Consider the following 26,531-nt stretch of genomic DNA (forward strand, 5'->3'; position numbering starts at 1 on the left):
AATGGAATGGTAAAGAAATAAAAAAAACATATTTAGATTTTAATTATAGAAAATATTGTAATTTGTTGGGAAATGTATTAATTGTTATAATACTTTTTTACTGAAATAAATTATTTTGAATTAATTCTATACTGTAATTATGAATGCAAAATAAAAACAATGTTTTTAATTTAGTTGGGAATTGATTTTATAATTTAGACTTCATAAAAATGTGATATTTAATGTATTTAAAGAAGTTAAAGATTAAATTAAAAACTAAGCTAATGTTGTACCATTTTTTCAATTTAATCTTCATTTTAAATAATATATAAAACTCAATTACATTAATATATACTATAAAAATATTTTTACTTTATTATAAACTTTTTCAATTTGCCTTATACTTCACAGTAGGGAGATATCCACCCCTACTGTGGAGTGTCCCTGTGGTAAAGTATAGGGAAAGGTAAATTGTAAATAAAGTTTTTTTAACCTGTTAAAAAATAGTAAAACTATCAATGGTAATTAATGTTAACCCCAGAGCAATAATTTTGAATTGAATATTTAATTTAAATAAATAAAATAAAATGTATTTTTCGGAAGTTTAAATGATAAAATAAGTTCCCACCTAAGGTAAAAACATTGTTTTTATTACGTATTAATAATTATTAAAAGTGATGTATAGTATTAATTAAAAGTAATTTAAGGATTTAATAAACAGTACTGTTACAATAGTTTATAAATTCAAAAAAGGCTGTTAAAATATTTTATATATTTAAATAATAAATATAGTTTTGGTATCTTTTATTATTAAATGATATTTATGTATATTTTTAACTAGTTTAAATAATTTAGCATTATTTTATTTGAAGTCCCTACCACCATTATGTTTTATGGAACGGCGTTCCAGTAAAAATGGTTGCCCATACATGGTGCTGAAATTGCTCCAGCTCTGAGCAGAAGTATTTTACTACGGGTTTGTGTCCCTTTTTGGCAGTAGTAACTTTAGAAATGCAGTTTGTGAATAGCAATGGGATTACTCTTATGGGTGGGTGCATGGTCTACCCTAGACCCCTTCCTAATCTTCCCTAAACCCCCTACTTACTCCTCCCTAAACACCTCCAATTTAGTAGCAAGCGCGTCCCCTTTTCCAGCCACTCCACATGTTCTACTAAGTAGTCAACTTAAATGTGTGAAGGTCTTCCAATTGAAAGATAGTAGGTGAAGGTGTAGACTTACACTCCTAGGTTTATGAGTAGCTTTTTGTAGTACTCTAGTAGTGCTATTACAGTACTATTAAACATACTACAAAATGCAGTTTATTAATAGCCTCTCTGTGTGTCAAGGCCTTTATTTTCTATTGTGTTTTACATGAACAAACTTATGCGCTATGAGTTTCTTTTTTAGGTGAAAAAAATATGGTGGTTGCTCCACATTCAACCCCTACTTACTTACTTACACACTGACGAAATCACTTTAGGCAGAGATCTCCATCAGGTGGATGGAGATCTTTAAATATGCTGCAGGGTCCTAACCTGGGGTAAGATAAGCCAGGGACTCTTCACCTCACACAGACTGGTGAACCATCTGCCATACTTTAAACATTAGCAAAGCCAATAGTTCTGGAGTTGGCTGCCAACTTATTGGGGTTTGCCAGTGCTCATCGAAGCACCTTCTTGTTAATATGTATATGTTTGTATATTTGAAGGGTCTCTTTGGAAAAACATAAATTCTGAGATAGCCCCAGTCCTAGTGAGGGTTTGCTCTTTAGTTATAATGTACAATTGGGATATGTTTGTGTTGTGTCGTAGGTAAGAAGTTCCAGTAGTCTTGGTTAGGTTACAGATGATAAGTTTATTCTTCTTGGATGGTTAAATAGGTTTTCCAGTAAAGATGTAATCAAACCCCACCAGGAGCATCCTCTCGAAACCTTAGATATAACAGTTTGTTACACAGTTTTAACTGATAAATGGACATGATATAAAACCTGAATCAGATGTGGGTTAACTGAAAATACTACAATTTGCATAAGTAATACTACATCATCTGTTGCAGGATTGTCATTACAGTGGAGAATTCACTGCTGGAATTAACATCGCTACATACACAGTATGATCCAATTAATTTTTCTGACAAATTCCTCACCTAAGGACATTTTCTACCAGAGGCTGTAGCATTTCCTCTGCAAACTGGGGAATTTTCAACTACCACGAACTCCAAATCAGGCCCTTAATTTGTTATTGGTTATTGTACAATAATATTATTCTTAGCAAGCTACACTAACAATATGCTTGACATTCAATCAATGCAAATCAAAGAATAGAAAAATACCCATGTGCATAATTGTAAAAGGCAGTCAGCCTGTCGCCATTAGGATGCCCCGGTGTGGTTCAAGGAGAGAAGGCCCTTGTTCAGATCACTTACACACCTACCGGAGAATCTACTTGTGATTCCATCCTACTACCCTAAGGTGGAGAAAATTTGGCTGGTTGATTCACCAATAGATTTTGGAGCATTTCCATTACCACCTCCCTACTCTAAATTAGGCTCAATTTGCAGCAAAAAGCTTAATCAAGAGTATTGTACACCCAACTATATTTTTTGAGCTCCAGCGAAAAACCCTGTCAGCTCTTGGCAGAGGAGTGCAGAAGCTATTATCCAAGGTTTAAAGGTCCCTTTGCCCAATTTGCATAGAGCACATTGCCAGATATAAGAGTGCTTTTTCTCAGTTTGTGGAACTTACTTATTGCCTTGCTTAGGTGAGAGTACGATCTGAATGAGTTGCAGCTCTCACAGTAAAGAGCCAACCATTATGAATATGTAACAACTCACTAAACAAAAGAAAATTCTGCAATCCAGGGCGTAGATCCACACTGTGACTGTCGGACACCAGAAACAAACAACCACAGCGGATTGATAATGACATGACCAAATCAAAGATGTTCCAAAAACAATATCCACAACATATCATCACAGGATGACTGCAATGCAAACTCCAGAATCACTAGCCAGCACCTCCCCTCCCAGACAGACGACAGCTCCATGAGACCATTCTAATGATAAACATGACTCTGTACAATGCGAACAACATAACAAAGAGCAATCAAGGCAAACGCCGATAGCCTCATTTCAACTATACACTTACTTAATTTGTGCAGACACAAATGCTCTGCAGACTAGCATCCACTCCTTTCTGTCCATAAGGGACAGTAGCGTTTCCGCATGCTAGGGATCACTCTCTTGTGTTGTTCCAAGATACCTGAATACTCCAGTTGACTGGTGATCTGTCTTTAGCCTGGTTACCATGAAGAAGAGTGCCTTTAGAGGCTTTCACACTCCTCTTATTCCTGTCCTGAGGAGAATGAGTGCCTCTGTAGGGTAGTGATACTCTAAACATGGTTAAGAGGCAAAAGTGCCATTAAAAGCGAATGAAGACATTTTTTTGCAATAAGCAATTTTGTGAGAATGTTATGTGCTTATGGATCTCATCCGTGTTCTCTTCTGCACACAACGGGCACGTTTTGGCTACACGGTCTGCATATTTATTGCATGGATTGACAAAGACGTTCCTTTGTGACCACTTCAGAACACTGTCTTGGTCAAAAGATATAGTTTGAGAATATTGATTATTAAAGCGGACTACGGAAATGACAGAATGTAGGTATGGGCTCTGGTTACCCATGGCGTGAGGATATGAATAGCCGATTGCACATCTCTGTCCTTGAGAAGGCGAGATCTGGGTTAACTTGATGTTATGAGCTTAAGCCAAACAGTGCACAAGCCTGAATCTGCACAGTTCATATATTATCAAATGTGCCAACCAAAGGTATGGTGTCTTGTTGTGAGGGTAACTGTGTGGTGGCCTATTCTGAGCCTTGGTGCAGTGTTGCTGACTTGCATTTGCACTTTAAATAGTAGGAGTGGTTGAGAAGAAGGTGGGGCACTTGTACTGATTCATCATATGAACTGGCTGAGCACTTGCAGACCTCCTTCTCCTGCCGCCTTGTCCTTTCGAAGCTGACCATGGTGAACCACTATGTACCTGCTTGGAGATCTTTTTGGCGCTTGAATGGTGTGTTGCTGAACTTACACTTGAATTAGTGGGAGTGACTAAAAAGTGATCTGGGAGGTGTTGTGTGCATGCACTGATCCCATTATATGGATTGACTGAGGGCCTTCCAGCATTCTCATCCTCCTGCCCCTCGCCCCTTTAAAGCTGCGTGCAGTGCTGTTCTATGAGTTGTTACTGCTTGGACACCTTCTTGGAGCCTGGTTGTCCTGTTGTTGAACTTGCACATTAGTTAGTGGGAGTGGTTGAGAAGCGATTGTTCTGAGATGCGTGGTGCGCATCTACTGCTTTCATTGTGGAGCTCCTAAAGAAGGCTTTAAAGAGTAACACCATGGTCTGTGCTTTAAGTTATAGAGAACTGGGGTTTATGCCCACACCTCATTTTGAGTTTGAGGAGGACATTTAGAACTGTGTGTAGAAACTTGCTGTCGTAAACTACATTTGCGCTTGCATTCATGAACTAATGTGGGACTTTATGCTGGATTATTCTTGGTGGGGGGAGGATTCTAAAGAACCAATTACAACATCAAGGTATAATAAAAATACCATTTTTTTAACTAAATCTAATACAAATATCCTTTATTCCAAGCTTATGTACACAGCTCGTCACAAGTGTTCATGAGCAACCAGTCTCTGTGTCATATTACCTAATACATTCACTTTGGCAATTTACAAGCCACAACTAATCCTCCAACGAACTCACTAACAGTCCAAATAAACAGGTTGAGGAAAGAGTGTGTCACAAGCATCAATTTTGCAAGCATTAGCAGACTACGGCTACAGTGTTTACACCCACTTCTTAGCTACTTCCAGAGTATAAATCACTATATATGTTCTGTTTCCAACAGGGATAAAACGTTTTTGCATGGTAGCCTCGAAGCCTGTTATGGAGTAGTAGGCGCTGACCTAAGCTAGTACAATGAAGGGTAGTTTAAGTATAACATTGACTCAAGTGTCTGAAAATGGTCTGTAGAGAATAATACCATCACATGTGTAGGCTCACCTGAAGATGTTTTATCAGTAAGATGATTAGTTGAATGTATGGTATGACCAGAGAGTCTGGGTGGGATTTTCTACCTTTATGTCTATATTGATAACAATAAATCTCTATTTTACTCTCTTTTGCAGACGACTCTGGCGATGAGGAGCCTTCCTCACAGTCCAGCAAAAGCGAGCTACACAGTACCCTCAAAAACCTGTCCAGTAAGCTAGAAGATCTCAACACGTGCAACGACCTCATCGCCAAGCATGGTGCCGCCCTTCAGCGCTCCCTGAGTGAGCTGGAGAACTTGAAGTTGGCGACAGAGAGTGGGGAGAAGATCAAAGCGGTGAATGAACGTGCCACGCTCTTCCGCATCACTTCCAATGCCATGATAAATGTAAGTGAAGAAAGATCCTCTTCCCAGCATGGTCCGCTGATCTTCTCATAGAGCATTACTACAAAGCACTCTATTCTCCAAATCCGAGTCAAGTGTTTTTGTCTAATCAATGCATTCATTTGTACCACTTTTTGAGTAAAACATCCAAATTGTACCCTGTTTCTGTCAGAAGGATCCAGTTTATGAGTTCCATTCTAGATTTATGACTTTTAAGGGCCTTCCTTCTGTTGAAGATAGTAATGGCTACCAAGCTTCATTCTCTTCCTGGAGAACAGTGCTATGTTAACACAGTAGTTCCAGATGCTTCTTGGACTACAGGTGTTGTACTTTGGTGTGGTCCCCCATTCATTGCTCCCCTGGCAGAGAATTGGTACACAATACTGGACAGTCTGTCCAGGCGTGCCTATGCCCAACCATTCTTCTATGAATAATGATGTGGTAGACTCCTAATTTGTAACTTTCTGGAAGGGTACCCTTACAAGGTTGTGCCGCAACATGCCGACCATTGTTGCGGTGGACACTGGCTGTGAAAATACCTCTATTGATGCTGTATAGGACTGATGCATCTCTTAACATAAATGAAATGGCTCAAGATGGTTGCCTTGGCTTTAAAAACCCTCAATTCCTCAGTTGAGTCGAATGGGTAATGGTTCACACAGATAAAAACAGGGCCCTATTAACATAAGATTGCAAAGCACCTTTCCTTCCCACAGCTCTATTGGCCGTAAGTAATGAAGGGCCATCAAGAAGGCTAACATGCAGAGCATTTCTTTTGATGGTTTCAAATATTGTGTGGGTTCACAACCAGAGATTAAGAACCATCAGGATACTGGGAATGCCCTCAAAAGGGCGCTCAACACAATTGCAGCCAACCTGTGCCCCGTGTGGCAGTAGTTTGCCACCTGGATGGTAAGCGGTTCTTGTTTCCAGGGCATGGTGTTATTTTCAGTTGTTTTGGTTCTTGGACATTGTGCATGTTACTAATAGGAAGCATCCTGGCCCTTCAAGAGGATAGAACCTCGGCTCACGAAAGAGGGACACATTATGGATGCCTCCTCACCTTTTAAAACCTAAAAGCTTGAGTACTGTGTTCATCAGCAAACCTTAACCTATGAGTCTCTTCTCCTGAAAAAGTGAACTTCATTCAGCTTCCAAGAATTCCTTTTCCAGAGTGTTGTTTAGAAGCAAATTGTTAAGGTTCTAATGTTCTATGTTTTGGGTCCAGCCAAGGTACATCCCCCTATTTAATTGCTTGGTGGATGATGTGTAGCAATCCAGGTACATTAACAAAGTGAATCCAACAGGGGAGAGGGACAAGAGTGATCAAAAGTGATTGAAGCACTCAGAGTGTTGAAAAATACCCCTCACACACCAAAAGGCCCCTTGGTGTCATGCTTCATCATCGGGGTCTTCGCACCCCTCTACCGGGATGCGGCGTGCTGCGACCTACGACTACGCGGGAGCACTTGCAGTGTTGACTATGTGTGGTGTCCAGTGTGTGGGGTATATAAAGAGTGAGTGGGGGGTGTGTAGTGAGAAAAATTATTAAAAAGTACCTGGCACTAGAGTGTGAAAGAAAAATTTATTCTGGACTCTGGCTGGTACTGTTAAAAGAAGTGCAGATTGAGGTCTAAGTTGTATAATGAACAAGACCTCTGGTGTGCATTGTTGTCGACATGTTTCGGAGACAAGCTCCTTCCTCAGGACGGGGGCACAACCTCCCCTCCCTACTCACGTCTTGTTAAAAAAATGTGTACTTACAGAAAAGTGAAATATTAAATTTAATATAAGGCTAAGTGTGCCTACAGCGGTCTGCTACAAGCACAATGACTTGTGAAGCTTTCTTGTAGGCTTCATGAGCATAGTCAGGACGCCGGGGTGTTGCTTCAATGGCTATAAGCACAGGACTCCTTGGTCACCGTCTTACCCCGCACGCTGCTCCCCGCACAACAGCGGAGCAGCGTGCGGGGTAAGACGGTGACCAAGGAGTCCTGTGCTTATAGCCATTGAAGCAACACCCCGGCGTCCTGACTATGCTCATGAAGCCTACAAGAAAGCTTCACAAGTCATTGTGCTTGTAGCAGACCGCTGTAGGCACACTTAGCCTTATATTAAATTTAATATTTCACTTTTCTGTAAGTACACATTTTTTTAACAAGACGTGAGTAGGGAGGGGAGGTTGTGCCCCCGTCCTGAGGAAGGAGCTTGTCTCCGAAACATGTCGACAACAATGCACACCAGAGGTCTTGTTCATTATACAACTTAGACCTCAATCTGCACTTCTTTTAACAGTACCAGCCAGAGTCCAGAATAAATTTTTCTTTCACACTCTAGTGCCAGGTACTTTTTAATAATTTTTCTCACTACACACCCCCCACTCACTCTTTATATACCCCACACACTGGACACCACACATAGTCAACACTGCAAGTGCTCCCGCGTAGTCGTAGGTCGCAGCACGCCGCATCCCGGTAGAGGGGTGCGAAGACCCCGATGATGAAGCATGACACCAAGGGGCCTTTTGGTGTGTGAGGGGTATTTTTCAACACTCTGAGTGCTTCAATCACTTTTGATCACTCTTGTCCCTCTCCCCTGTTGGATTCACTTTGTTTATGTAACTATTCCTGTGGAGCATGAATCCAACGACCAGCTCTACCTCCCTCATTTGATTCTTATATAGCAATCCAGGTAGACACCTACAAGATTTACTTTTTGGTCATTAACGCCTACAGGAACAGACTACAGCAATTTTGTTACCGTGCTCACAAGATTACTTGAACCCAGTTTTGGCAAAATTAATGCTAATGTTTTCGTGACATGAAGCCTCTAACTAAAAACTTATTTCGTACTTACTATTTATTTAGCCCTTCACTTCAGTGAAGCACAGACTCTCTGCAACTCCAAACCATTCACTTTGTTCCATCATCACAAGTGGTTCCGAGGACTCATTCCACATTCATCCCAATGAGTTGATATGATTCTCCCGAATTGAGTCTTTTTTTATGCTTCATCCAATGAGGATTTCGATCCAGCGGGGGTGCGTCAATGGTGTGTTCTCGCCCCCGCACTGTTTTCCCTGTTTATCAATGATGTGGTTAGTTGTTTAATGGGCTGTAAGAACGATGCTCCTACGATGAATGATGTAAAAGTCCCCATCCTGCTATTTGCAGATGACTCCTTATTACTATCTACCACTCCTATGGGTCTACAGGCACTACTGGATGCATTTCTGAGCTTTTGCAACGAGAGGAAATTGGAATTGAACACCACTAAAACTAAATTTATGGTGTTCGGAAAAGTACGGGGAGGTGTAAGAGAGGTTAAGGTTTTACAAGAACCATTGGAGCGGGTAAAAAGTTTTGATTATTTGGGCATAGGTTTAAGTGAGACACCTAGCTGGGAATATCAGCTGAGGAAGAGTTCCCTGATATTATGCCAAAGATCTAAATCAGTACTAAGATTCCTTAAACAATCATATACCCAACCTCTTTCACTGGCCCTTGAAAATTATTGCGAAAAAGCCCAAAGTTGTGCCTTATATGGAGCAGAGATATTGGGATTTAGCTCAGTTAACAAACTAACGATCTGCGAGAACACTTTCGCAAGGGCTCTTATCTCGCTACCTATCACAACACCACTCACCCCACTTTTTTGTGATCTTGGGATAAAAAGAATAGGCGATTTAGCTGCCCTGAGACCAGGGGGCGTGGCCGAGAGCCGACTATGGCGGACGTGTAGCTGGGGAGCTCCGTCCTGAGCCCTGTACACTAGCGGACTATCCTGTCATCCTGCACCGTTACCCACCCCGTCTCCACGTCCGAGGCTTCAGGGAGTGAGCGGCATACCTACGCAGCGCACCACCCCTCTGGGACGCCGCCGAAACTCTGCTGACAAGTGGCGATCCCGGAGGCCTGTCCCCTCGTGGTAAGCCGCGGACTCGATTTGCCTGGGAGCCGGGCAGCGGCGCGGCCCCGACGGACTACTGACGAGCCCCGGAGGGGGGCGGGTCTACGGAGCTCGAGAGCGCTGCCCGGGCCGGCGGCGGACACGGCCCCTGCTGCTGCCACACTGACTGCCTGCACACCAACGAGCCTGGGTGACCGTCCCTGTCCGGACTGTCCGGATCGCGGCACTGCGCCACCGGGGCCGCCCCGGAGTCTGCCCGGACCCTAAGGAGACGCCCGCACTTGCCTGGACGCCGCTGACACCGGTGAGGAGTGGGGGTCCGGGGTTGGCACCTGAAGGACATTTCTGCCCAGTGCACCATTGCCTTGGTGTGCACGGGGACCACTCGCGACGGCCCCTCGCTGCTGCAGGACCATAGCCGCCATTTTACCTCCACCCTGCACCCCGGGCCCTCCCAGCATCTAGCGCGGAGCCCTGCGCTGTCCTAGGCGCATCACAGCGGCAAGTACACGGCGGCCCTGATACCTCCTCACATCACCAGCGCGGCCCCCCGCAGAGCAGGAAGTGGGTACCTGTACACTGCCACAGGTCCCGGCTACTCGAGGCTTCCACGGGGGCTCCTGGCTACACACCACCTTTGGCCGGACTGCACCGCCGAGCTCCCCTTCCTGCTGATCTCCACCGGACCCCCCAATAGTGGCCCAGCATCCCTACACATCGGCCTGTAGTGGCCAGACCCGCGGCTGAGAGGAAGGCCACCCACGGAGCGCTGCTACACTGACGTGGATCCTGTGCTGTGAGCTTGACATCGCACTAGGGTGTAACCCCTTACTCATATCTTCGTGGAGCCGTCGGAGGCGGACACCTCTGCTCGCCGCTCGGAGTGCCATCAGGCAGTGCAGACCGGAAACGGAGAGTGCGCATACTACTACGCCACCCTGCATACCAGGTCGATGGGGAAACACAGGGGCAGGACCCAGGACCACGGCGCATCGGCGGACATGCAGTCCACCGGCTCGGAGGACCCTCTAGCTTCGTCTACCGCGGACATTATCCCACCGACTGGAAAGGGTTCGCAGGACGCCAAGCTGGATCTCATTTTGAATGAAATACGAGCCACACGGGAAGCGCTTGAATCACGCATTGACAGCATGGCGACAGGCCTCTCGCTACTCCGAGCAGACCATAACAAGCTTGCGGAGAAAGTGTCGGAGCAGAAGCTTGCGCTGAACGATCTAATCCCTCAGCAAACAGAACACTCGGCGAAGCTGGAGGGTATGGAGAAACGGCTCAAGCAGCTATGGGATAAGGTGGATGATGCGGAAGGGAGGGCCCGACGCAACAACGTCCGCATCCTAGGCATTCCGGAGCGCAGCGAGGGGAGGAACCCCACCCAATTCGTGGAGGACTGGATCAGGAAGATGGTGGGCCCGGAAGATCTCACGACGCTATACAGTGTGGAGCGAGCGCATAGAATGCCGTCACGACCTCCGCAGCCGGGGGCACCCCCACGCCCCTTGATCGCGCGACTCCTTCACTACAGGGACCGCGATACTGTGCTGAGAGTGGCCCGGGAGAAAGCGCCGATCCGCTATGAAGACAAGAACATCTCCATATATCCTGACTTCACGCCCACAGTTCAGCGAGCTAGGTCCACCTTCGTGGGGGTGAAGCGCACACTGCGGGAAAGAGACTTGAAATATGCCCTCCTGTTCCCCGCTCGCCTCAAGATTCTTTATAGAAACAAATCCCACTTCTTTGACTCACCAGAGGAGGCGGAGGAGTGGATGGAGGTTACGCTGACGCCGCCGACCTCGCAAGACCCACTATCGGCTTCTGGGAATACGAGGCACCGGAATCCGTCGGGCCAGAGTCACCAGGCTTCCAATAAAGGACGAGCCCCTTCACAAAAATCTTCTTCAAAGGGGCGGCCCACAGCGGACCGCTCGACAGGCAGATCATCAGTGGTGCAGCTGACGGAGGAGGCCCTCGCCGCTCACGATGCAGACACCAACAGAGGTCAGGCCAGCGTCTCCGGCACACACACTGAAGTGTCGGGGTCGGCGGACAGCCTACAATTATTTCCCAAGATCACGGCGCAGACAGCGGAGGAATTCTGACGCCGGCAACTTGCACCCTGAACGAAGTCCGGGTGGTAACGTATGAATAGTGTATCTTCCTACATGCTGGGGGTAACTAGCAGGTTTGGTTTCACGGAGGGCTGCCACACCACCGCAGGCCAGTACACGTTAGGCACGAGAGGTCCACTCTCCCCCACCGTATGCACTTGAAACTGTTTACTTCTTGCCCATGTTGGGCACACTGGTTTGGATCGCGGGCCCGTTGGCCCGGGGACCTTAATGTTGAGGGGCAACCTGTTTACACGACACTCTTCTCATACGTCATGAGGTACTTGGTATGGTCACCCACGGTCCCACCATGGCCGCATTGCAGGTTTTGTCATGGGACCGCTTAATGTTTATGACTTGTGCACCTGGAATGTGCGGGGCATGGGCTCGATCCACAAGAGGCACAGGATACTGGCCCAGCTCAATCGCCGGGGAATCATGATAGCCTGCCTGCAAGAGACACACTTGAACTGCGCTGAAGGCCTGAAACTCAAGAAGAAGTGGAGGGGTCAACTCTTTGCCACATCCTACTCAGCGTTCTCTAGGGGGGCTGCTATTTGGCTCCGCAACTCTGTTCCCTTTAAACCGATTGAACAGCGAATTGACAATGAAGGCAGATATGTGTTTGTGAAAGGCCTGTTGGATGGGGACATGATTGTATTGGGCTGTGTGTATTCGCCAAACTCTGGCCAATCGGATTTTCTGGTACATGTCAATAGAATCCTTGCGGAGTGGGCAGATCACCAGTGGGTGATTGGAGGAGACTTTAATGCAGTCTTAGATGTTACACTAGATAGATCTCACCCCCCCCTACACGCCACAGAAAGCAGGAGACAGGCGGATGCGCTGGCACAATGGGCGGCGGGATGGGAACTGGCAGATGCGTGGCGCAGTGCGCACCCCCTGGACAGGGAATACACCTTCTTCTCCCCCCCTCACCAGCTACATACCAGGATAGATCATATATTCTGCTCCCGCTCCCTGCTGGGATCAGTCGTCCGAGCCCAACACATGGGGAAGACCCTCTCGGATCATAACCCTGTAGAGCTCACCTGGCAATGGGGCAAGATGCTGGCCCCGATCCCGACCTGGAGGTTACCCACAGAACTACTTGAAGACTCCGTCTTCAGGTCATCCATGGCGGACGCTATTGAGACCTACTTTGCTACCAACACAAACACTGCCAGCTCCAGACAAATAGAGTGGGACACTTTCAAGGTCTTCATCAGGGGAGAGGCGATGGCCTCCCGAGTGGGCAGGAGGAGGGAGGTGATAGGTGCCCTAAAAGAAGTGGAAGGTACACTGGCAATGCTGGAGAGCGAAGCTGCGGGCACTAACACACACTTTACTCCTCTGCAAGAGGCACACATTAAACACGCCGAGCTACTGGAAGACCTGAGGCTCCTAGATTATAAAGAATACACTATCAGACAACATACACAGGCGGATAGATCGGGCCCACTACTGGCCCGTATTATAAGAGACTCTCCGGTGAATCACCCGATCTTGGAGATACTGGACCAGGACGGTCTACTGGCCTCGTCCCAAGTGGGCATTAATGCCGCTTTCCGGAACTACTATGCCACACTATATGGTCATCACCAGTGCCTCTCCGAGGCTGCATTGGAGGACTTCATGAGGGACCTTGAATTGCCCCAACTCACAGCCAGGCAGGCCACAGACCTGAAGCGCGCTATTACAGTCGCCGAAATTAGACAGGCAATACGTGCTCTCCCGAGGAGCAAAACCCCTGGAACGGATGGCCTACCGGCTGAGTTCTACACTACATACATAGACCTCCTGGCCCCGCGTCTCCACACTGTTTATCTGGAAGCGTTGCGCACTGCCTCACTGCCTCAGTCCTCCCTCCAAGCTTTAATAACCTCCCTTTTAAAACCGGGCAAAGATGGCATGCACCTAGCTAATTACAGACCCTTATCCCTCCTCAACACCGACTGCAAGATATTGAGCAATATATTAGCGATGCGCTTGGCGCAATATATTCCTCATCTGATACACCCCGACCAATGCGGGTTTGTGCCGGGAAGGAGCACGGCCATGAACCTTAGAAGGCTTGCTCAGTTGATGCTGCGGGACCCGGCGGAATTGGGTTCAGAAGGCTGCATCTCGTTGGACCTGAAACAGGCCTTTGATTCCCTTAGATGGGATTTCATGTTTGCTGCGCTCGCGAAATTTGGGATTCCACCCGAGTATATTGCTTGGGTCAAACTGCTCTATACCCGCCCCACGGCCCGAGTGCGTACGTCCAGATCCATCTCTGGTCCTGTGGACATAGCACGGGGCACCAGACAGGGCTGCCCGCTCTCCCCACTCCTGTTCATCCTGTCCCTTGAACCACTGCTCTGTAAACTCAGAACGGCAGCTCCCCACTATGGGATCCGGAGGGGCACGACCACCCATGTGGTCTCCGCATACGCAGATGACATTATCCTATACCTCCGCGATCTCAGGGGAGACCTTGCTCCTATATCTCAGATATTCGAGGACTTCAGATTGTTATCTGGCCTCTCCATAAGCGAGTCCAAGTCCTACGGGTTCATGTTTGCTGCCCCAGGCCAGCCCGCACCCTTACCCTTCGCGCCACACACATTTCAAATGGCGGACTCTACTTTCCGCTATCTCGGGGTACAAATCTACAGGGATGCGGCCATGATGATTGATGGCAACCTCGGCCGGGCTATGAGAGCGCTCAAATCCCAAATTCAATTTTGGTTGTCATTACCCTTATCGGTGGCCGGAAGGGTGGCCATCTCTAAGAAGGTGATGCTTCCCCGCCTCATCTACTATTTTACCAACTTGCCATTTCTGATTCCCGCCTCTACATTTAAATCACTGGATACTCTCCTCACGGAACTCATATGGGGCCCAGGGCGGAGACGCATAGGCCTGGCCAAACTGCAGCTTCCTACTGGAGCCGGGGGAATGGGAGTACCAGACTTCCGGGCCTACAAGTTTGCATGCCAGCTGCAATGGCTAGCCTACTGGCTAGCGGGTCGGAACCTGCACGAGGTGGACATAACAGAGGAGGACCGCTCTAGGGGGAAGATCCATGTCTTGTTACTGCCCCGCTCAGACCTACCAAGAAATGCCCCGCCACTGCTCCGGCTTGCTATCCAATACTGGCGGAAGGCCCTAAAATACACCACCCCGGCGACATCTTATGCCCCCACGATCCCACTGCTGGGTATCCCGCTGCCCACTTACTGCACACACACTCACGCCTTGGCATGACACTGGAGTGGCGACTGTGGGGGACCTCTTTGCCGAGGGGCGAATTCTGTCCTTCGAAGACTTCAGGACTGCACACGGTGTACCCGGGGGATCGTTCCTCATGTATGCCGGCCTCCGCCATTACGTGACCAATAGGTGGGCGCACGAGGGAATGGAACCTCCCACAAACCCATTACCAACGATGCTTTATCTTATGGGGACGGGGAGCCACCTGACTAAATGGTTAACCGCTAGCATCAGGACAGGGAGGGCAGCCCCACTGTCGCCCCTCAGGGCGAAATGGGAGGGTGATGTGGGAAGACCGCTGCGAGACAAGGAGTGGGAGCGTATCCTCCAGTTCCCCAAAAAGATAGCCAGAAACCCCAAATTTAAATTCATTCAGCTCATGCTTCTACATAGGGCTTACCTAACACCACACCGCATACACGCCATGTTTCCTACTGCGCTTGACACATGCCCCCGATGCTCTGCGGATGACGCATCATTGGTACACATGCTGTGGGACTGCCCCAAGCTGGGCTACTACTGGTCCACGGTTGCCGGGTCACTCACCAGTGCAGGCGCCCTATCACGCACACTCACATTGGAATACGCACTACTGGGGTTGGGTCCCACAGCGCGCACTAGAAGTGTTGCTACACGCTTTGCTGACCTGGCTATACTCTTGGCGAAGCGGGCGATTACGATGAGGTGGAAGTCGCCCAAACCACCGGATCCTGAGTTATGGAGGGCGGAAGTGACAAGGTGGGGCAAGGCGGAAGGTGAAGCGCTGCAACGCGAGGAACACAGGGGCCTCAGAAAAACGCCGATCTCACTGGATTGGTTTGCCATATTGGGGATGTTTGAAGCGGAGGGAGATGGGGACTCTGTTGATTCGATGCCTTAGCACTGTACTGTGTCCTACGAACAGAAAACCTATGTGACGCATCTGACTGTGGTGCTCCAGATGAAGACGCGGGTTACCCCGTGCTGTTTTTGCTGCTACTCATGACTATCTGTATTAATCTGTACTATTAGGTGGAATGGACTCACGGGTGCAACCAGGTACGATCTGACTTACACATGCATGTGCAATGAGTGTCGGGAGGGGGGGGTTACTGTGGGTGGGGGGTGGGGTTTTGTTCCGGTTGTTCAAGGGAATGTTACCTTATCGAGCATGCCACAAAATACAAAAATACGTTGTAATTGCTGATATTATGCTTGCGAGAGCACGCCTCCTCCTAGTGCCAATGTTTGCTGTTCACTCTGTAATATTGCTCGAAACACTATGCTAATAAACAGATTTCCAAAAAAAAATAGCTGCCCTGAGACCATTAACTTATTAGTTGCGCCTTTGGACCACCCCGCAATAATTGATTACGTAACCTCTTAGGAGAGGTCCTAGCACTAAATGGGGCAAAACAACTACCGTGGTTCAGACATATTGCCAAATGGTGTAAACTACTGAACCTGACGGTCTTGTGGGAGCACCCAGAAAAGGCCATCAAACGCGATATTCTGACCCGCAAAGATATATATTGGAGTTTAGTAGGAGGGCTATATACCAATAACCAAGGTAGTGGACAGTTAACATCTAACTTTTTAAATGTTAAATCAAGTTTTTTGTTTGAACCTCTTCTTGATTTGATTACACCCCCTCTTGCCAAGAGCCTGTATGTTAGATTTAAATATGGCAACCTGCTTTTGAAATTTCTAGGGAAAGAGGCGACTGGCCTGGTTTTAGATCTCAGTCCTGCTTGCCATGAAGCTCACGAGTCTGAAGAACACATCCTGTTTTTTTGTACAAAGTATAGGCAGCTGCGCAGGAAATGGATTAGACCATTATGTCGCAATCTGGGCGCTAGGCAGCACCTGATTGCATTCAGGATCTTAAAATCTGATACATCAGGGCCAATAGTATTTGCTCTTAGTCATTTTCAATTTTCTTTCTGGTTGATCCGTAAAAAGTTTTTACTATAGTAACAAAGTCATTTTTAATCCTTTTACCCCCTCTGTTGTATATGTATCTTAAAAATCAAGTTGGTATACATGGTCCAGTATTCTAAATGATTGGTAGACTGTATAGCATTCTCTTTCTAGCTTGACTATGTAGGATGAATTTTATATGTTGTTTTACCCTATTTTGGGTTGTCATCTGTACTTGTGCTCTAAACGGTTTAATACTATTTTAATTGTACATATATTTGTGTTTTTATCTTTTGTATAGTTTGACGGTGTTTTGTACAAATGACTGAATAAAGTAATATGATGTTGATTATGACTTAAAGGCCAAGGTGGTGGAAAGAAGAAATGGAAACAAATCTAGGCAGTCTTGGTTTTCAACAACTCCAATTACTGACAGCGCCGCCATTTGAAATAAACACACTTTGGCCACCTGCATTTTTTAAAACTTCTTGCTATGACTTTTAATAATCCTTTCCACTCCAACTCTGCCATTGTGCAATTTTCCTTTGTGTTTGCATCTGTTTTCTTTGATGCCTTCTGTTTCCGTGTGCTATTTATTGCCTTCTCACATGCTCACGCTGTGCTCTCTGGAATACTGTGTCCCTGTTTCGGCAGCAGATCGTGTTAATTACACACCCCATTCTCTTGAATTTGTTGTTTTAAAAGCTCAAGCATTGCTAGTGCGGCAACAAACCTTTGCATCTGTGGTTTATTATGCAGGACAGTTGTTTGCTTTGAATGCAGTATTATTCGCTTTGGGTTCACTGCTGTTTTTAAAAATGAAGAAGCTAGAACGCTGTGTGGAATCTAGCTTAGTGGAAGCAGGTGCTGTGCTCGTTTATCAAAGCAGGGCTGCTTTAGGGCATCCAGTCTGTCCTCTATTTTCCACAAGCAGTGGTCTAGGTAGAAAACGCATTGGCAAAGTCAATAAGACTGTCCTTGGTTACAGACCTATGGCTTTGCCATCAGTGCATGCTCATAAGTGCAGATTAACAGGTGGCTGTCTTGCAATTTCTTTTAAATGTTATACTTTATGCAAAAACATTCGAATATATTTTCCAAACGCGCAGGCATTGGTGGCAATCTTGGAAAAATGTTGTTATAAAATTTTACAGCCATTTAATTATGCAGCTGTGTGCCCGTGTGGGCGACAATTTTGGAATGGTTTAAAAAGACCATTTCCATGATGGTGGCAGTTAGCAGTGCCTGCGGATGATGCTGTGTACCGCATGCTGCAGCCATTTCTGTGGGGTTGCCTGGCCCTTGCAAAAATAACTAAAATCCTACCAAATGTAAAAAAAAAAGACATTGGTCCACTAGTCCTTGGCACTGAAAGGGCATCCATAGATGTTTATTTATATTGTGCACAGGAATAATGTTGTCACTTACACCAAGCACAGTGTCACTTACACGCAAACTCAATTGGCCCAAACTATTGCCATATGCTGTGGTGGGTGGTAACAAGATGTTAATAACATTGCAACAGACCGATCGATAAAGAGGGCTGATTGAAAATCGCTCTTTGTATGTGTATATGGCTGTCCTTTTTTTAATTATATTTTTGAAGAAACAAACGGTCTTACCTAAGAAATGCTTTGCCACTCTAGCCTATCCTAGTCCTCCACTGGTTACCCTGCTGTGCGAATGGATTGAACTGCTTTACAATTCCATATAGAAAGATGCTGTACTGACATTTCAGAATGAACTCCAAATTTGTCAAAATATATCAATGCTGTAATGGGAGTCGAAATTCACTGATGGTCAATGCAAGGCTGAGAATTCCTACAATAAAATTTACTGCGTCATGAGTGGGTCCAGGGACTCTACTGGCCGGGATATCCAGCAGAAGTTCTTCACAGCACAGGCAAAAGGTCGGATTGGGTTTGGCCGCAGACTGGAAGTAGGAGGTACATAACCTATGAAGGAATTCCTTCAAACCGGAAGAGAATTCTTTAGAGCGTGAAGTAATCGAGGCAGAGGAGTTGCTGTCAGAAGGGTACTTACCCTTTCAGTTCACAGTGGTGTGAGGGCTAGAGATGTATTGAAAGTTCACAACAACAAAAAATCGCCAACAACCACTTAAAGTTGAACCACACGGCTCGTATCTTAAGTGAAATTTAAGAAACACCATGGATACAGTTTATCAAAATATCGTGTTGATTGCTTGTGAAGTTTTCACTTTTAAAGTCTCTTTCACGTAGACTTCAATAATACTTTCAACCAGAGAAGCTTATCTCGTATTGTTCTTTTTGTATGATATTTTTTTCTCATCCTGAATAATTTGTTGCACTTTTATAGCTCTTGAAGCGCTACTTCTTTTTGGGTGAAGTTTATAAAAAAAAAAATCCGAGTTTGTTTTTCTTCATATCTAACCAAATATTTCACAACTCGTTTGGCAGGCTTTTATTCAACGGATTTAATGAGCTCTCATTTTTTTAAATATGATTTATTCCAGATAGTCAAGAGTCTTAATTTATATTCTACATTTTACTGGATTTTAATCCCAGCGAATAACATTTTAAGGTATTCACAAATGTATTCGTGCCCTCCCTCTGCACATAAGCTCCAATTTACAAAAACGGATGGACCTACGCTTGATGGATAGAGGTAATCCTGGCCCTTAGCGCAGGTGTTGCACTGTTTTTTTCAGGCTGGCCTCCAATGAATATTAACCCCTTCGATGCTGATGACAAGCTCAGCTTGTCATCAGCCACGGGGGGCGTGTGTGGATGACGAGCTGAGCTCGTCATCTAATGCAGCTTTTGAAAATAAGCCGCGTAGGGGAAAAATCACCGCAGCAGCGATGCGGTTAAAGAAGGTTCTGGTGCCTGCTGATTTAGTATTCATTGGCTTCCCATGTCAGCGAAGGTGAAGGGACAGGAACTAACTCACTCCATCCATATCAGTCCTGGCGTTAGTTTCGGCCGCACTGGGAACCAAAACCTGGAGAGGGGGGGGGGGGGGGGGGGGGGGGGGTTTGCCGCCGAGCTCTTTGCCAGGGCCGGTTTTCGTCCGATTTTGCAAAAACGGCCCTGTGACAAAAACGGCCCGCAGGGGCCCCAAACCGGCCCCCCAACAGTGCGGCGCACCGGGAGATTGCCCGGTGCCCGCTATGGCCAGTCCGGCCCTGCCTTTGCACAACTGGCAGGGTCTATACTGAGAAATGCAAGTGAATAGATTCAGTTCCCTGAGTTGGGATTTACGATCTGCCCGCCATACTAAACGTCTTAAATAACATCTCCTTACCTTTAAGTAGCCCTCTAATGTCTGAGTACGTAAACATGTGCAAGGATTTATTTTTATTTATTGATTTATTTATAGCAGTGGAAGAAATGGGGTTACTAGTTAAAGGGGATGAAACCCTACTCATCAAGTAACCACAATCCTTGTCAGGGTGAAGTCACAAATAAACCCCAAATAACTGTGCTCAACCCTGTGGTCGCTTGGCGCAAAGCAGTCAGGCTTAACTTATGGAACTCCCTCCCACCCGCCATCAGAAGAATCCTGTCTGTTGCACGTTTCGAAAAGGAGGCCAAATCCTTCCTCATGAGTAAATTCCTCATCTAAACCCTGTCCCATAACCCCAACAGAGACTATTGCCTCCTTCCGTCAACCTTTCGCCCCACCGTGAAACCCGGGGCCTACTTTCAGCAACTATAATGTTAACCATACTTTGTATCATTCCTCCCTCGCGTTGTCCTCTGCTATTGTATTGCTAACTGTACCTTGTGTTCCTTGCATCCCCTTGTACTCCTGTGATTCCCTGCCCATTGTACAACTCCTTGACTATGTAAAGCGCTCTGATACCCTAACGGGTCAAGTTCACGCTCTATAAAACACAAAAATAAATAAATAGAGGCAATGTGTAAATTGTTTATGTAGCACTTCTAACAGCAAAAAAGGCAAAACACATGCAAGAGAAAATCCCACACCAGTTTTGAAATATAGAGTAGATTTTCATAAATACATCAATGCCAAAACAAACAAAAATCCAGTGCGTAGAACCAGAGATATGCAAGTTTAAAAATTTCAGGGAAAATAGCACCAAAAAGCATAGTGTGCCGACTATGGTTATCTGCCCCCTTCCTGAACCGGGACAAAGTCACAAGTTCAGGCAGACCCCGATAGAGTGTGGTCTGTCTACAGGGACCCACTCGCGCCCACTGAAGACAGTACCTTAATCCTGGTTTCAAAGGGATGTGGAGTCCCGCATCAAGGATGCGTTGCACAGCAGAATCGATGCAAAGTCTGGATGAGGCGACAAATCGTACAGCTGTGGTGCTGGCGAGTTGAAGTGTGATGTTATGTCCTTGCTTGGTGATGCGTGGCGCAGAAGCGGTTCTGATAGCCTGTGTTGGGAGAGGCAACGTCCTTGTGTGATGATGCATCACACAGCACCGTTTTCCATGGACTGCGTCAGGGGATGCTATGCTCTTATGTGAGGATGCGTTGCACTGTGACTATTCTGATGGACAGCAATGGGTAATGTTAAGACCTTGTGTCAGGGAAGTCTGAGCAGCAGAGGGTGATGTATCTGTTTTGAGTGTGATGCTTCGAGCAGCAGAGGTAATGTGCCGGTTCTACAAGATATGCGCCACAGAGTAGATGAATCCGTTCTGCTGAGTCCACAGATGGGCCGACCGAGTACCTTCAGGCCCACTACCATGGGTCAAGGACTGGGGTATCACCACTTGGGAGTGCAGAACTCACAGGTGGCAGAGTCCATGTGCTGGATTCAAGGTTGTTGAAAGCCTGTTCTGTCCTTAATGCTTCTGATCAGGAGGCCAGCCAACTAGCCCTTGTAGTCAATCTGGGATCATGGCTTTGGAGATGCATGTCCAAACCTTTTCATCTAATCAAGAGGGCAGCAGAGCAGCAGGTCAGCACAGCAAGCAGCAGTCCTTCAAAACAGCAATCCAGTAGAATGACAGTCCTTTCAGCAGTACAGCAGCCTTTTTCCTGGCGGAGTCCACAGGTCCAGAAGTGTCCTAAGAGTTGGGTCTAAGTATCCATTGTCTATACCTGGAGCTCTCTTTGAAACAGAGGAAGCTTCTAGAGGTTTACACCCATTGAGGTGTCAGGCATCCGCTTCCTCCCTGCCCTGGCCCCAGCTTGTCTAGGGTCACAAAAGACCAGTGTCAAATCCTTTGTGAGAGTGCTCAGGCAGAGCCTTTATGATGTTCAAGTGGGGTAGGTAAAAGCTCCATCTCCTCGTTAAATCAGAGTTGCCCATCCTGCCAACACCTATCTTCCCTACACAAAGACCAACTGCCAGCTACAACTAGTCATGTGGCCTGGAATTCAGGTAGCAGACAGCAAATGCTTAGTACATGAAAATCCCAATTTAATGAAAGTGGCATTTTCAGAATTGTGTTTAAAAATCTGACTTTACTATTAAAGTTTTTCATTAGAATTCCCAAACTCAGCCTTCTTACCTGCTCTAAATTAGACGTAACAGCTTATTAAATGTGATAAGGTAACTCGAATGTCATCTTATGGGAGAGGTAGGCCTTGCAGTAGTGAAAACATGGATTTAAGAGGTTTTCACTACCAGACAGTGCTTAATTTCAACAAGTTGTTTCCCATGCTTGGCACCAACACTTATTTGCCAACTCTGGCACTAATGATGGTCTGCCACATGGTCATGCTGTCTGTCTAATTTATAGATGTGCACAACCTTATTATTAAATCAAAATTGACTAATACTTGCTGCCCAAGCTAATATTTAGCTTTGAGGGCCTGGAACACGTCTAGAACTGTCACACTTCTTGGAGATGGTAAGTAGATGTGTTGGTGCTGTCACTGGCAGTGCTGACAGGGGAAATGGGTGGTGGAACCTGCATTGGGCTCCTGATGAGGGCCCAGGCACTTACGTTTTTAACAAATTAAGCACTGCTTCCAGGACATGTAAAAATTAAAAGCACATGTCCAACTTGTAAATTGACGGTAACCTGTCCTCTGGGCAGTTTGGAATTTGGGCCTGGTAAAAGGGTTATTTTTCCAAGTTGAAATGATATTTTAAACCTGTGCACTGAGACTGCAATAGAAGGCATGAGACTTGTTTAAAGGCTACTAAAATGGGTGGCACAATCGGTGCTGCAGGCCCACTAGTAGCATTTCATTTACAGGCCGTACATACATGTAGTACCACTTCACTGGTGACTTACAATTAAATTAAAGATGCCAATTAGGCATAAGCTAATTCTACCATGTTTAAAGGAGAGCACAATTAGTTTAGCACTGGTTAGCTGTGGTAAAGTGCACAAAGTCCTAAAGCCAGCAAAAGTGAAGTCAGCAAAACAGGAGGGTTGAAGGTAAAAAGTGAGGAGAGAACAATACCAAGGATGCCAGGTCTAACGCATTGTTTTTTATAAAGCACCATCAATAACGACAATGATCTTAGACCACTTTCTATCCAAGACGTTGGAAAATAGTCTAAGCTATTTTAAAATGCATCAAGAATTAACATAGTGTGTAGGAGTTTGAATGTCCATTACCAAAGAAAATAATCAAGGTCATATGGGAAGTTGCACTTTGTGATCAAATAATAAAGTGGAAAGCAAAGATTTGATCAATTTCGTGAGTAAATGATTCAGTCTTAAGGTATTTATTTAAAAGCTTAAGAGATAGAGCATGCTTGATTGAAGCCAGAGGACTATGGGCCTGATTTAGATCTTGGTGAATGGGTTACTCCATCACATGGGTGACGGATATCACGTCCGCCGAAATATAACTCGCATAGGATATAATTGGATTTATATTTCAGGGGATGGCATATTCATCACAGTTGTGATGGAGCAACCCATTTGCCAAGATCTAAATCAGGCCATATCTTTCCAACTCAATTGCATTGCCAAAAACTGGGTGCATTAGACTGGTTTTTATCCTAAAATGAGGGGTTTTAATATATGAAAATAAATTTAGTCCTCAGTTCCTGCACGCCACATAACATTTTTTGTTTCTGAGTGAGATAGACGAGAAAAGTCATGTGGAGAGATTTATATGTGATATTTGCTATTTTATTGTTACTACTAAAACTCCACTGCGGCTCTGACCATTTTGTGATGTAATGATTTCTGGCCTGCTTCTGTAGAGTACACTCTAACTTGTTTGTAGAAAATACACTGTTGGCCTGGGATACATTCCCTTCCAATTCTTTTTCATGTTCTTCTTTTTCATCTGATAGAATAAGAACTAAACTATGTCCGTTTGACCCAAGGGGTTTGATCTTATTTTGTGTTCTGCGCATCTCATTCATGGATTGTACCTACATGTCACCTAGGTTGGTGTTCAGTGCATTTATGACTTAAAGTTTGCTCATGAATGGTGTGGTACCTAAATGAGACATGTGTGCTTCAACTTGCGCTGATCTGAATCTGTCCTAAATGTAGGATAATAAATAATACCTATTCTTAACAATGTTGCATTGGAGGCATACATTTCTATGTCACTGTCACTGTCAAGGCAATGTTTATTTAGACCTTGGTCTTTAAACAATAGTAAAACCAAATACAATTAAAACATTCCCCAGCACAATTTATACACTCTTAATATTAGAAAAAATAAATTACGATGGAGTAACAATAGAGACAAAACTTAATTGGGCGAGACTACTCTTAATAAAAGTTATATATAAATTGAAACCAACTTTAAAAAACTATACAGTTCTTCTATTTTAGGAGGAGATTTTATATTAACTTTTCCTTTTTTTCTTTTTAAAAAGTACAACATTATAAAAACTCTAAAAATTACGGCTCATATGCTCTAAGGAAACTCTGTATTACCTTCATATAGTTCCCTAGTCCAATTACGATCTTGATAGTAGGCATTTCTGTGAATAAGTTTACCGCCTGGGCCCGTAGCCTTATATTGTATTTTAAAAGTATTGGTCGAAGGTATAATTTACGCTGCTCTAATATTGTTGCGCAGTCTAGCAAGATGTGCAATATATCACCTTTTTTTCCCAACATGCACCTACAATAACCTTCGTGATCCAGTATTTTTGTTTTTAGTTCTTCATTTACCAGCCAAGGATTTATTCCTATTCGCAATCTTAAGATCTCCTGTCTGTACCAGTGGTTTGGTAAAATATCCAGGTAGGGGAACCAATTTTAATTTGACCATGACTCCCTCATAAACTGTACAGATTTTTCCTTAGCCAGATATTCCATGTCTATACTTCTAGAGGCTTCTTGTCCATGATTCTTCAGGTCACTTTTTGAGCATTCTACATGCATGGATTCATGGCAAATTTCAATCTTTATATTCTCACAGGCCAATAAGATTGTCTTCCTTCTCACTTTTGCCCATTTTAGGTTGCTAGATTTGATCTCTTTTCTGCACCATTGGGATACCTTCTGACCTTTCACTGTGTCCAAGCGTTTCCAAAATCTAATTAAAGCTATTTGTGAATGAACCCCTCAAGCTGTTGTTCTTATCTCGGTTCTTATTGCTTGGATCATTGATGATGTTTAAATCTAAGCGCTGCTACTGCTGTCACCTGGAGACTAGACAGGCTTACCTGCATCTAAATTGTGCCCCCACAAGCCGCGTTTGCGAGACTGAGTTAGGGGTCCCTGGTCCTGGTGATTCGTCCGCCATCTTTGGTAGGTAGTGACGCTCTGAGACATTCTCAGGCGCCATATTGGTGGGGTTAGAGGCTCGAGCAGCCGGAAGTCCGCACTTGGAGAGCTTATAAAAGCTGCTCCTAGTCATTGTCCTTCAGACCTTTCCTGACATCACGCGCATCACTTTGGATTCTGTTTTTAAAACCTGCACTGTTCGATAATTTTAATTTTTGCGTCATTGTAATTGCGCAGTGTATTCCGCCGCTGTTTAAATCTAAGCGCTGCTACTGCTGTCACCTGGAGACTAGACAGGCTTACCTGCATCTAAATTGTGCCCCCACAAGCCGCGTTTGCGAGACTGAGTTAGGGGTCCCTGGTCCTGGTGATTCGTCCGCCATCTTTGGTAGGTAGTGACGCTCTGAGACATTCTCAGGCGCCATATTGGTGGGGTTAGAGGCTCGAGCAGCCGGAAGTCCGCACTTGGAGAGCTTATAAAAGCTGCTCCTAGTCATTGTCCTTCAGACCTTTCCTGACATCACGCGCATCACTTTGGATTCTGTTTTTAAAACCTGCACTGTTCGATAATTTTAATTTTTGCGTCATTGTAATTGCGCAGTGTATTCCGCCGCTGTTTAAATCTAAGCGCTGCTACTGCTGTCACCTGGAGACTAGACAGGCTTACCTGCATCTAAATTGTGCCCCCACAAGCCGCGTTTGCGAGACTGAGTTAGGGGTCCCTGGTCCTGGTGATTCGTCCGCCATCTTTGGTAGGTAGTGACGCTCTGAGACATTCTCAGGCGCCATATTGGTGGGGTTAGAGGCTCGAGCAGCCGGAAGTCCGCACTTGGAGAGCTTATAAAAGCTGCTCCTAGTCATTGTCCTTCAGACCTTTCCTGACATCACGCGCATCACTTTGGATTCTGTTTTTAAAACCTGCACTGTTCGATAATTTTAATTTTTGCGTCATTGTAATTGCGCAGTGTATTCCGCCGCTGTTTAAATCTAAGCGCTGCTACTGCTGTCACCTGGAGACTAGACAGGCTTACCTGCATCTAAATTGTGCCCCCACAAGCCGCGTTTGCGAGACTGAGTTAGGGGTCCCTGGTCCTGGTGATTCGTCCGCCATCTTTGGTAGGTAGTGACGCTCTGAGACATTCTCAGGCGCCATATTGGTGGGGTTAGAGGCTCGAGCAGCCGGAAGTCCGCACTTGGAGAGCTTATAAAAGCTGCTCCTAGTCATTGTCCTTCAGACCTTTCCTGACATCACGCGCATCACTTTGGATTCTGTTTTTAAAACCTGCACTGT

The 26,531-nt window shown here is 45.5% G+C and overlaps 1 protein-coding gene across 6 annotated transcripts in view; it reads left to right on the top strand.

The window, feature by feature from the left end:
- OSBP2 (oxysterol binding protein 2) overlaps positions 1 to 26,531 on the top strand; it is a 1,786,946-nt gene that overhangs the window by 1,046,715 nt on the left and 713,700 nt on the right. For all 6 annotated transcript variants that reach the window (XM_086943307.1, XM_086943309.1, XM_086943310.1 and 3 more), the window contains one exon: positions 5,177 to 5,427. In XM_086943307.1, the coding sequence (XP_086799433.1) occupies positions 5,177 to 5,427 (251 nt within the window). The remainder of the gene's footprint in view (positions 1 to 5,176; positions 5,428 to 26,531) is intronic.

This window comes from Lissotriton vulgaris, chromosome 11 (genome assembly GCF_964263255.1).
Source record: "Lissotriton vulgaris chromosome 11, aLisVul1.2, whole genome shotgun sequence".
Taxonomy (NCBI): Eukaryota; Metazoa; Chordata; class Amphibia; order Caudata; family Salamandridae; genus Lissotriton; species Lissotriton vulgaris.